This window comes from Megalops cyprinoides, chromosome 19 (assembly GCF_013368585.1).
Source record: "Megalops cyprinoides isolate fMegCyp1 chromosome 19, fMegCyp1.pri, whole genome shotgun sequence".
NCBI lineage: Eukaryota > Metazoa > Chordata > Actinopteri > Elopiformes > Megalopidae > Megalops > Megalops cyprinoides.
In genome coordinates this window covers 13,677,166-13,689,678 of record NC_050601.1, presented here as the reverse complement: position 1 = coordinate 13,689,678, position 12,513 = coordinate 13,677,166, and the positions used below count along the sequence as shown (strand labels likewise).

The 12,513-nt window shown below is 46.9% G+C and overlaps 1 protein-coding gene and 1 long non-coding RNA gene across 2 annotated transcripts in view; both read right to left on the bottom strand.

Annotated features, from left to right (window-relative positions):
- LOC118795173 (speckle-type POZ protein) overlaps window positions 1-7,214 on the bottom strand; it is a 31,082-nt gene extending 23,868 nt beyond the window's left edge. The window contains exons 1-3 of the mRNA XM_036553563.1: window positions 7,137-7,214; window positions 5,860-5,981; window positions 4,522-4,673 (exon numbers count right to left, since the gene is read on the bottom strand). Of these exons, the coding sequence (XP_036409456.1) occupies window positions 4,522-4,673; window positions 5,860-5,981; window positions 7,137-7,214 (352 nt within the window). The remainder of the gene's footprint in view (window positions 1-4,521; window positions 4,674-5,859; window positions 5,982-7,136) is intronic.
- Window positions 7,215-7,270: 56 nt separating this feature from the next.
- LOC118794032 overlaps window positions 7,271-12,513 on the bottom strand; it is a 35,422-nt gene continuing 30,179 nt past the window's right edge. The window contains exon 3 of the long non-coding RNA XR_005005722.1: window positions 7,271-7,381. This is a non-coding gene — a long non-coding RNA (uncharacterized LOC118794032). The remainder of the gene's footprint in view (window positions 7,382-12,513) is intronic.

Genomic DNA, 12,513 nt, shown 5'->3' with positions numbered 1-12,513 from the left:
CGGGCCGCTGTCAATGTGCTGTCAGTGAAGCCGAAGTGAAGGAAGGGACAGAACAGTGTGTGTGGGTTCCCAGTGTAATGGCGCTCCACTGTTTGGCAAAATCCAATGGCTGGCGAATCCTATGAAGAGATGCCAGAAACTTCTAAGGCTGGCCGGCGATCAGGAGATATTTTTCACCGTGGCAACAAACAGCTGCATAATCACACTGTGGCTCGGGAGCGGCATGTCAGAAGAAGCTGGCAGCGCGCAGCGGAGCCACCGAGCCGGGCAGATATGAATCAAACAGGCAGCGCAGCTCCCTGCCAGCGCCCGCATGCCAGGGCCGTCGGCATCAGCGCGGTGCCGGGCTTATCAGTCAGGAGGCCGAAGCACCGCTCGGTCAATAAGTCAACGTGTCAGAGGGTACGTCAACGGAGGCATCAGTGAGGCATCGGTTACCCAGCATGCACGTCTGCCCGTCACACAGGCCGTCAGACTCGGTGGGGAGAGAGTGCAGGAGAGCGAGTCTGTGTCACAGCATGCGCGTGTGGGCGGGCAGGACGGTACTTCATAAAGGACGGCTGCATAAAGAGTGAAGAGGCTTCTAGCGGGGGTAACAGATTTTAGCTCCAAATACAAAGGGTTCTCCCTCTCTCTCTCCCTCTCAATGCTGTATCTGGATGACAGCTATCATCCAATCTGCCAAGAACCATCTGTCTGAGCCTCAGCTTCTGCCTGTCCCACAGGAGTGATCCCCCCACCCCCGACACGCACACACACCAGCAGCAAGTGCACGCAATATCGACTGTCCCCGCAGAAGAGCATCTCCTCTCCAACACAGTGAAACAAGACTCAAATCTCTCAGAGAATCATTAGTGCTACATTCCATTAAACACACCTTCTAGGTATGAATGAGAACAGCCAGAAATGGTACATATGCACAGTCTAGAAACTCTAATCTGCACCTGTTGAATGTTTCTGTCACTGTCTGTTTTTCCACAGATGTTTTCTGGTAATAACTGAAAGCCAGCAGAGTTCAGAGGTGTCGACATCAATGCTGAACGCAAGCTTTTAGTTGACACTCATTCAATGAAACTGCTGAAATGTCAGTGTGTTGTGTGCGCAAGCTACAACTGAGAGCGTATCTGAATTCTGTTCAGTGACCCCCCCCCCCTCCCCGCCCCCGCCCGATTGCCTGACCACTTTCATCGCACATTAAGACCCGCTGCCTCCAACCAAACAATGGCAACCCCGCGGCCCGATTACTGCCTCAGCCCGCCTCCCCCTTCAAAAGGAAAGTCTCAGCAGCCGCATTTGAATAAATGCCTCTTGGAATCGATACAGGGGAGTTTTCAGAGCTGTCAAAGAGTGTCTGGCGGGGCGGTTTTGAGCCCGGGTCTCCGGGGACTGATTACAAATCGTTCCCCTTAGAGGAGAGGAGAGCGCTCCGTAAAGCCAGGGAAGAAATGATGTGTCGATGCGGAGTGCACAGCCAGGGGCAGGGAGACAAGCTGCCTGTGTCTGTAAATCCATCTCCATTAGTGCTGAGATTGCTGCTGGACCTCTCCTGGCTACACGGGGGCTCCGGGGTGTGTGTGTGTGTGTGTGTGTGTGTGTGTGTGTGTGTGTGTGTGTGTGTGTGTGTGTGTGTGTGTGTGTGTGTGTGTGTGTGTGTGTTCGCGTGTGTGTATTTGGGGGGGATCGGTGAACGGCCGATAAAGCAGTCCGATGTCCGCCGCTCTCTATTCACAGGCTCAGCATGAATAAGCCTCAATGTTAACACTTCAGAGCCGCGGAGCCACAGATCACGGCCTGCTCTGACCTCCTGCAAAACGCAAGAGGGAAAACGGTGCGAGCCCAGCTGCTCCCAGCGGCCACAGCGACCGCATTTCAACACCGCTCCGCACTGTAAAAGGAAAGCAGTGTGGGCCAGCTGCTCCCAGTTGTCACCGTGACTGTACTTCCTCTCAGCAATGCTCAGTACAGCCCTGACAGGAGCAACATCAGCAATTGCTCCATCCTGCCCTGGAGTCCTCATTGTCCCGCTCCTGATGATGATTCATTTTGCCCACATCCATTTCACTCCTGACGGCATGATGTCAGCTGCACTTGTACTGTGGCCACCAAAGGGAAGATGAGATCTGTAGAACAGGCTGCTGCAAGTAACCTCCTGGCTGGCTCGCCAACGGCTGTAGGATTAAAACTGAGGCCCTGCCCTCCTTATACTCTGCAGGTGCATTCCCATAAGGCATTGCTCTCTCCCACTGCATCACACCTAAAAGGTTTTGCTTTATTCTGTGGCCCCGAATTAATCGGATTAAAACTCATTAGGGACTATGCAGCCAGCGGCATGTTCCAAGTCATCAAAGTTCTTTTGGAAAATGGCCATCTTGGACCGGAAAAACCGGCTACCTCTCCAAGTGTCTGGAGCAGAATCCTGAAAAGGGTAGGGATAACTTGAGAAGACAAGGGTCCATCAGATGAATGAACCACTGTCACCTGTCTGCACAACACATGCAGATACGGCAATCACCAATCCACTCAAGATGTCAACAGCCGCAAAAAACAGGGTGATACACGGCAGAATGGCATCCCAGCTTCTTTTTGGTGAGAAGGAAATCGATAAAATTTCATCATGTTGTTAGCTGCAGTTGTTTTGCCGCTGTTGCACACAACACACTCTCAACTCTGCCCGCATGAGAGATGCTCCAGTTGGTCTTTGCAACAGCAGCTCTTTTTTAGCCTGAGGAGAAAAATGAGGTCTGATAGCTCAGTCACAGAGCTCACGGACAAAGCCGCAGTGGGTTTTGTCACCAGCCTCCACTATTCACCGGGGAACCAGATATTCATTACAGAGGCCTCCCACATAGATCTCTCCTCTGCTTCACATGGAAATGTATGGGGTATCTCTCCCCAGAGAACGTCTCCGTTGACTGTCTTTACCCTTCCGAAACAAAGATGGATACCCGTGATGCACAGATTCAGAGGCACTCTGGCTTCTCACACAACAGGTTCTCTGCCAGTCTGCTCCCTACAATGAGGGACGCAAGCTTGTTCCTGAAAGGTAACTATAATGCCAAGATTTCTGAGTGCCCATTTAACAGATGTCAACATGGCAAATTACAGAAAGGAAATAAACAGACAAAAGGAAACAGCAACACATGTTGGTGTTGTAATTATACATTATTTCTTTTCCAACAGCACTTGTGTGTGTATGGAAATGGAGAACTCCCATGTCTTCCTGCTTCCTGAGACTGCTGTTTGTTTCCAGAATAAGCTCAGGAGCATTCTGCTAACGGCACACACTGATCAGGGGTGAGCTTCAGCCCGTGTTCTCTCTCATTCAGCAACATTGGAGTAGGAAGAAGGCACAATGAGCTGATGGGGGCGAGCTGCTCGACGCCGCCACGCTACAAATCAATGACAAGACATACCCAAGAAAGGACAACTTTCAAATAAAACAGGTTTCCCCCCTCTACTTCCCTTCCCTACAGTTTTTTCGCTCCATTAGCAAAGAGCTAATGGCTGAGGCGGACAGAAGAGATAAAAGGCGAGTTTCGCCCATTAGAGAGGATCTGTAGCGTGCGCGCGCGATCTGCACTGAGGGGGCTATTAACGAGAGCGACGCAACGACTTCAAATATAAATAACGCTTCCATACGTCCCGCTCTCCACGGGAGATGGGGGGAAAAACACCCAGATGGAAAAGTAGCTCATGAGAATGGCCACATCTGGCTCACAGAAATTTAATTCCCATTTATGGTTTTTTTTTTTTTTACCCCCCCTTCTCAAACTTAACCCAATTAAAAACTGGTTGGAAATGGCAGCATGCAGGTTTTCAATTCATCTAAAAACATAGTCAATACTTCTATGAGCTGCTGCCTTAATTAAAATTAGAACTGCCTACAATGTCTTTAATTGAATACTCAGGAAAGCAATCGCCCCAACTAAAATTATGCATGCATGTGGCATATGGGTGCACCTTTTAAAGGGCACACGTAATGGTTTTTATGGAACCAGGTAAAATGGGTTGGGTGGATGCACCACGCACTTACAAAACATACCTATGAGATTCGCTTTCTCAGAATTTCAAGCTTTCAAATTCTGTGGTCAAGTTAAAAAGAGACTGATACCACTGTTCAGACAGAATAAAACAAATACATAAATGATAATGGTAAGATTGAGTATGTATTATTTTTCACAGACTGAATCTTTAAAATTCAGGTAAGGAGAAATAAATAGAGATAATGTGACCCACAGGCATGTAGTGCTCACACCCAGAGGACTGAAATCTGTAAGACTGAGAAAACCATGTACAAGTCAGCCAAACTGCCTAATAACACTGCTTAGAGCTTATAAAACCTGTGCAGCCAGTATGCAGACTGAGACTTCATATACTGGTCAGTGACAAAACTGAGACTTCATCTAATGTAATGTAAATTTCCAGCTTCCAAACTGCAATTTCATGCGATGGAGTCAGTCTCTAAACCGAGCGTTCATGCACTAACTGTGAAAAAAGACCTGCAATGCGTAGCCTACTCACCCATGGCCTTGGTCTCCTCCCCCTTGGCGTTGAGGATGGAGAACTTGAACTTGGCGCGCACCTCACTCTTCGGACAGCTGACCAGGAGCAGGTAGAGGGACAGGTAGTCCTTGCTCTCCTCGTCCAGCCCTTTGGGATTCACTCGCAGGCACCTGAGCGGAAACCACGCTAAATCACCACCTACTGTCCCAGGCCAAGACAACTCACTGTCATCTTCAAACCTCCCATTTTTATGAGTGTTTTACGTCATGTTTCACAAACACAGAGGGCAACATGGCTTTAGTTTACAAAAACCCAACAGCTCACTTCTTTATAATGTGAACACTCTGCTTCTCGTCTCTCTGTGATTTCAGCATACTTAAATGTGACTCCCTCTGAAATCTCACCACTTGAGGACCCAAAGCAATTTAAGCCAAACCACCCTGGTAAGAACATCTTAAGAACAAGCACTTTCCAACAAGTATGGGGTACTTGAAATTCTACTTGAGTCCACAGTGTGGTGAGAAATTAGTTAAATCTCTGTATAGGTTTCAAACACATCATGATACCGCTGATATACAAAGGTACATCTTCACAACAGACTGAATGTAACATCATTTATACTCATTACAGCACATTACTAAAAAATACAATAGCTGTCACAAAAACATAACATACTTTACACACAGTTCAGTGAAATGTATACCTTTTCTGTAATATTCTACTTTTTCAATACTGCCTTCCTAAATGACCCTTGTTATTCCTTTGGGCAATCACGACATAACACTCACTGGTTAATCTCACCTCTCAAGTGCTTCTCCTCATTAATAATGAATCTTGCAACCAATCAGGAAAGCTCAGTCCTCACCTTACGAGGCTCTCAGAGATCAATAGAGAAGTTGGGGTTCCCAGCGGGTTGTAGAGATACATCGATATTAGCACTGTGCATCATAAGAATCCCCTTGTAACCTTCGGTTCAACCTTGATCAGCAAATGGCCCCCTGGTGGCTGCACAGTAAAGTGCCTCTCATTGCTTAACGGGTAAAGCAATGACAAAGTCCTTACTAAGTAGGCCAGCATGAACACATGGCGTCAAGCCCCAGACCGGAGGAAAGGCAATGCAAAATGTCCCGTCTTTCACCCATATGCGTTTGCTTCAGTATTTCATTTTATTTTGAATAGCATTTTATTTTGTGCTGGGAATGTCACGTGAACAGTTTTCTGTTGAGCTGATATCATAATCCTACTGGAGGACAGCTAGACCTGACTCAGGACACCATGAGGACTGAGAACACGACAAAGCTATGAAAGACAGGAACAGTCACTGGACCTCTCCGCCCCAGAACCCCTGCACCGCACCATTTGAGCTTGTCATTGGCTCCTGAGGAGAAGGTGGAGCTCTTGATGACCTCGCCCATCTCCTCACGGCAGAAGCTGAAGTTGTTGATGGTCCACATGTAGGAGAACTTCACCACTTTGATCTGGGGGGAGACAGGCAACACCAAGACCCCAGAGAGGGGGAGGAAAAAAAAAACAAACACATAAATATATAAACTATATACATAAATAAATGTATGGTTAGCCTCGACTTCAAAAATTCAAACTGCACATCAAAAATGCCTTTCATGTCACTAACTCAACAACAAATAGGAAAACATTCAGAAACAAAAGAAAAATGTTTGCACAGCCAGGCAGAGTGAGAAAAAATATCAAGGGAAGATATAACACAACCTTGTGCAATATGCAATATGCCAACATTAAGCACTGTGGCATTCACACCTTACACCCCAACAGTGGGACAGCACCTCTCTGCTGACACCTTGAAAGCCATCTTTTCCCCACACTCCCCTCCCCCTCCTCCTTTTCCCACAGCACCGGCTTTCAGAAGCACTCCACATTCTACGTTCAAATTGAAGCCTACTGCCTTCTGATGACACCCGTTCGTTTTATAAGAAACAGATGTGATTGTGTCCACACTGGATAAAAGCTATCCGCTTTCTGGCCACGGACGCATGGCCTGCATTTCCCAAAATGCAAAGGCAGTGCTCAGGACTGCGTGTTGATTTGCAGGGAAAGCATGGAGGCACTGCAGCCAGACCACGCTCTCTCTTTTGAAGGTGCGTGAGGTAGCACAGGCTGCCAGGTCCTGTTACAGCCCCCCCACTGCCAGCGCTAAATGTCATGAACAGTAATCCTGTTCATTAGTGTGCCATTAGTCACCGAACAGCCAAAAAAATTTAACCACATTATGAGATTACAGAGATTACCTATTTTTCCAACACATTTTATCAGTAGCACACAGTATGTTAGATGGCTCCATCCTTTTTTCTGAAGGATTCTGGAGGATATCTGGCCACTGACAATGAGGAGTATGGACTACAGCTCTTCCTGTCCAGAAAGCATTAGGTATGCAACAGAATGGCTCTCTGCTCCACCTCTCTGGCAGAGGGCTACAATTCACCTGAGTTTCACACTAGCCACTGTGCCTTCACCGTGAACTTACTGTTTCTGCTGACGCGTGCGATAGTACTTTCTCAGGTTGCACGTGCGAGCCTGCACGTGTGTGTGTGTGTGTGTGTGTGTGTGTGTGTGTGTGAGCGTGTGTGAGCGTGCGGGCGTACGCGCACATACACTACCTGAGTGTAACACCAGCTCTCAGCCACAGGCCCGCTTGACATTTCCGCGGGGGGAGGCGGACTCGGTACTCTTGACATCGCCAGCTTTGACGGGAGGAGAGTGGGCCAGAGCACCAGTCCGGGAGGGGGGGATGGGGGGATGGGGGGGGGGCAGTGTGGGGAGGAAAGGGTTCAGAGGTCAGCACAGCACCGCTGGGCCGTGGAGAGATCGAAGATTCAAAACACAGGCGGCAGCTGCCTTCGTCCTGAAAGGGAGGGAAGAGAGGGAGGGAAGGAGAAAGAGAAAGGGGGGGAGTTAGTCTTAGCAGTACAAATTATCCTTGCATCATTGGCACAGTTACGCCCACACAGACGCAAAAGCAAGACACACAGGAAACCCTGAGAAAGTACAGGGCGCAGTGGAGAGGAGAATCCCGTGGCTTCTTGACCCAGCGCACCTCTTGCCACTTCAGGTGTTGACTGTGAATCCAGGTTAGCATTTAGGTGTCAAAATCAGCGTAACAGTCAAGCTCGGAGTGGGTCATCCAGCCCAGGAAACGCATAGCAGAGGTACTGAAGATATTGTATTGTATGTTTCTTCCCTACTGTTAATTAGCGTCTGATTGAGAGGGAAGTGTTGAACCTTTGAGAACTCACTAGACCCACAGGACACGAATCGGCTCTTCCAGACTCAACTGCCAGGACGACAGAACATTATTGTCAAATCCTCATGGCTTAATTAAGGTTAAGACAAGCTTCAATTGTTTGCGTCTGACCATTTTACATTCTCTTCCTTTTTTTTTTTTCTTCTGTGCTATTTGTGTCTGATAATGAAAAAAAACACTGGTGGCATTTTTACTCAGTAAAACAATAAAATATTAATCACAAAGTTGGAGAAGAAGTGAGGAAAGATTTGCAATTTAAATTTCCTGCAACTTCCCGGCAATTAAATTGTGGCTGCGGCGTGTGACTTTTGTCCCTCATTTCCCTGCCTGGCATCATATCTGTCATAAGGTGTTAGCTGCCATCTAAGCTGTCTGCTAAACAAGCAATCTAAAAAAAAAAACACACTGATACTAGCAGAAATGCCACCAACAATGAAAGTTTTTTTTATATAATCCAAGATGATACACAGGGAAATATGAGAGTAAATATGAAGGCATGCAGGTAAAATCTAGTATGACATTAAACTGCAGACAACTCATTATTAACAAAGTTTCAGGTGCACTCAAGCTCCTGATAACTGGATATGTTCAAGGCTGCCGTGACGTTATGCACTTAACTGGGGTATGTACGTAAAAGGAGTTAAAACAGGATCACTGCTGCAGTGATGCAGTGAGAAGGAGCATGCGATTATGCTGTATGTAATTATAGGGAGCCAGCACATGTCAATGTCTGGAAAAAAAAAAACAAAAAACAAACAGAGCAAAAAATAATGATCTTAATGCCATTCATTACAGGTATTACAGAAAGTGCTGGAACCTCAGATAATGCGTATGAGGTACCATAGGTGTGCGTGCAATTGGGTTATCTTTATGTATCAAAACAAATCCCAGGGCCTCAGATGGAAACCCCAATCAGCCCTGCTCGCCAGTGTCCTCCATGTTCCATACGTGTCAGAGTGGAGGAGAGAATAACATCCAACGATCCTCCCGTCCTGCAATCTTACGTTTAAGGTCAAGGTGCCTGTATACTATAGGGGTCTAGCTATCTGTCGCTCTGCATTCATACACTTCTAACTCTTCTTTAGGCCGCCCATGGGAAACCCGAAAAAGTGGCAGAGACAACATTCATATCCATTAGATGGACAGCTCCCCCTCTGTTGGCCTTTGCTTCCACTCACCGTTACGGATTACTACAGGCGGGAGAGAGAGACAGGGAGAGGGAAACCGCCAATGATCAGATGCAGCCCACCGAGGAAAACACCAGCTGCAGCACACAGCAGCAGTAACAGTTTCTCTCACTCACACACACACACACACACACACACCTACAGCCAGTGAACAACTGCCCACATCACCATGCTTGCTGGCAAACTGGTGCAAATAGTTATTACACTGTATACAGCTTTATTTACACACAGCTATATTTCCTTTAATGTTTTTCTTTTTGATATAACATTTCATCATTGAGGCATAACAAATGGGCAAATATTTGTGCAAATCATTTGCTTTTAAAATGGATTCTTTTCGAACTTTCAAACCTTTGCTTTGGCATGGCACAAGGTAACAACTAAACTCAGCTGGGCCAGAAGAAATTTCAATCCAACAGCCCAGGCAGCCAGCGTAAAGAAAAATTGCCAAAGATTTCCTTCAGTGAAGCATACGCCAGGCTGGAGCCGTCTTCCAGGACTGCATTTCAAACGCGGAGAATCCCACCCCAAGGCAGCCAGATCCACCCCAGGTTTTCCCACGCTCCGGTCTGACACAGCGGCACACCATCAGGGGTCCCTTATTTTTAGCATGTTCCCCCAGTCCTCCCTTATTTCACACATAAGAGGAAAAACTGCACCCCCCCACTTGGAGGGACTGACTCCCAGCTCTGCAGCATGTGTAGGGCATGGAGGTGAATCTACAAATATGCTTTAATAAATATATCAATATATTTTTAATTAAAAAGGCTCAGACTGCGGTGCGGTGGGAGTCACTGGATGGCTGCCCATCTCGCCTCTTTTTTTCCTTCTCCTCCTTATTTTGTAGAGACGGAAGCCTTTCTGGGATTCATTACAGCAATGGCCGCGCTCCAAATGAAAGGGGAGCGAGACATGCAAAAAGAACGCACGTAAGGGCCCCCATTTAAATTCTCTTTCACTCCCGAGTTGAAAGCGGAACATCAAATGCCGAGAAGGGCCCACCAGCCCGGGCCGTGCCGGCGGGGCCGTTTCTCTGACGGGGCCGCTTGCAAACACGGCTCCGTCCGCGGCACCGGGGGGCCCCCGCCCCACCTCCCCCCCACGCGGGCTGGGAGAAGCATTTCTGTGCCAACTCGTCCTGGGTTCGATAAGGGAGGGGAACGAAGGACCAACTCACTTCCAAAGACCATACGCACGCGTCACACAAACAGCACACTCCCAATTGAGCGCTGACACTCACACAAGCAATCAGGATCGCTCAGGCTCTGAGCATTAGTGTTAGGATTTACAAGGGATGTCCGAGCCCTCATCATTGGAAGCACCGAGCTGGATCCTCCCGCTCCACCCCAAACGACACTGCTCAAACGTGAAAAGTAAGCTCAGTAAGGACAGCCTCCTATCCCATTTCAAGTTATACCCATTAGAGCTTAACACTACTCCTCCGTGATGACTTACGCTGCGGCAGTTTTATTACGAGTGCTATATGAACACAAAGATGGCGGATTGATGGACAGGACCGGGCTGGATTAGAGTGAACCAGACCTGATTTGGCTTGATGTGATTCACTGATTTAATGCATCCATTTATTCTCTCTCATCATCTTAGTTTCTCCCAGTGACTGTGCAGTTCCCAATTAAAATTAGCCAAGGTTACATATAGTAACATTCTGCGTTACCTCATTTGCCTTCTTTCAATGCAAGTAGTCCCATTCAGTGATCAGATCCTAATAACACGCCTACACGGTGTGCTTTACTTCACAAAACCATCCAGGGCCTCACCTCAGGTTCATCAAAGCAAGGTTAATTAACTTGGCTGATTACAAGTTCAGCTCCAATTAAAAGAAAAGTGAACCACAATGAGCGCAGGTTCTGGAAGACTGAGAGTTGCAAGCTCACCCCCTAAAAGCCATGGAGTATTGATCACTGTCAGAAAGAAGAAAAACTTCCAACAGGAAAAAGGAAAAAAAAAACAAAAGGACCTCCATGAGATTTTTTTTTCCAGGAGATCCATTTGGGTTTTTGATATACCATACCCTTGAAGAAAGATGGCTACCAGGCAGTTCGGCCCTTCTCCTGACATAAGTTTTCAGGTCAAATTGAAAATGTACCAGTATCCAAAAGCCTGCTAAATGTAGTTTTTGGACAGTGATGGTAAAGACACTAACACTGAAATCCAGCTTTAATACGAGATATGAGTCCCTGGTTTCCTCACACTCTTACCCAGATTGTGAACCCAGGGGTTTCCTGGATTCCCCTCATTTAGAAAGGACCACCTCAATCCCAGGTTTGCCAGTCAAACATGCGAAATTATCAAATTACACAGGTTGCTGACAACCAACCAAAATGTCTACAGACATTCCAGATGATGCTGCCACCAGAGTTCAGTTCAGTTAATTAGTTAGGCAGGACATACAGATATAAGCCATATAAGCCTCTCTTTTTTCCAGGCACTTAGTCAAAGGACCCATCTGCTGCCTCCTTTTCCTCATCATCTTCTTTTTTGTCATTTTAGCAAACTTTTCTCAAACTCACCAGCTGACATGATTTGCTACATTCATAGCTATCTAGCTTGATGTATTAAATTTTTGCAGTCTCATAGCTTATGGAACATTGAGCTATTGTAGTAATATAGTGCGTCAGTGACACACAGAACACAGAAAGAGACAGTTACTTTGGATATTTTTGTTGCATAATTCTACATCATAAGAAAAAAAATGCAGTAGTCTAAATGTTTTTTTTTCCAACAAATGCTGCTTAAACACCTTTTTTTTTAACTTATTTTCTGTGTCAGTTAATAGATAATGCTAATATGAATGCAATTCTCCACAATCCCGCCGCCCCCAGGCTGAGAAACTTTGGTTTACTTGACTGAATGGAATCGTGAGAGATTCAGAGGGAGGAATCTGAACTCGAGGTCAGCAACAATATCTGCAAAGGAGACATTTTCTGATGTCCTTCACAACAGGAATTATGAGCACAGAAGCAATCAAAAATAGACGAATGTAGGAGCACAGTGTGTGCAAATAATGAATCCCGGGATTCCCTTTTACACTGAAGCAGACCTGGGAGTTTATCAGGTCGGACCCAGCTCCAGACCCGGGTAGCATTGCCAGGTCTGATAACCTGGGGAGACCCGTTCAAACCAAAGGCAGGTGCAGGTAATCACTGTGTTCCCTTGCCATTGTAAAAGGGGTCAGTGCGTGGTGGAGCAGCTGTATCTTACTGCTCCTCCCATGGTATGCCTTGGTGCCAGCCGGTACTATCCATTACTCAGGGTACCAAGGTTACAAGGCCAATTACTACAGACAGTCCGTCTCCATGTCTCTTATTCTCTTGCTGCCTGTGGCGAGAAGGCTGTCCAGGTGCATTGCTGTGCAGATGCTGGGATACCGCAGGCTGTCATTAAGTCCCAGACCTGAATTCTTGACGGTTCTTGCGGCACGAACGCCGTTCCTGCACGGCTCCTGTGTGATTAATTAGTGCCTTTAATTCACAAAATATACCCACGCCAGGAAGATGTGAAGTTACTGGATAAGGTGGTGCGGTG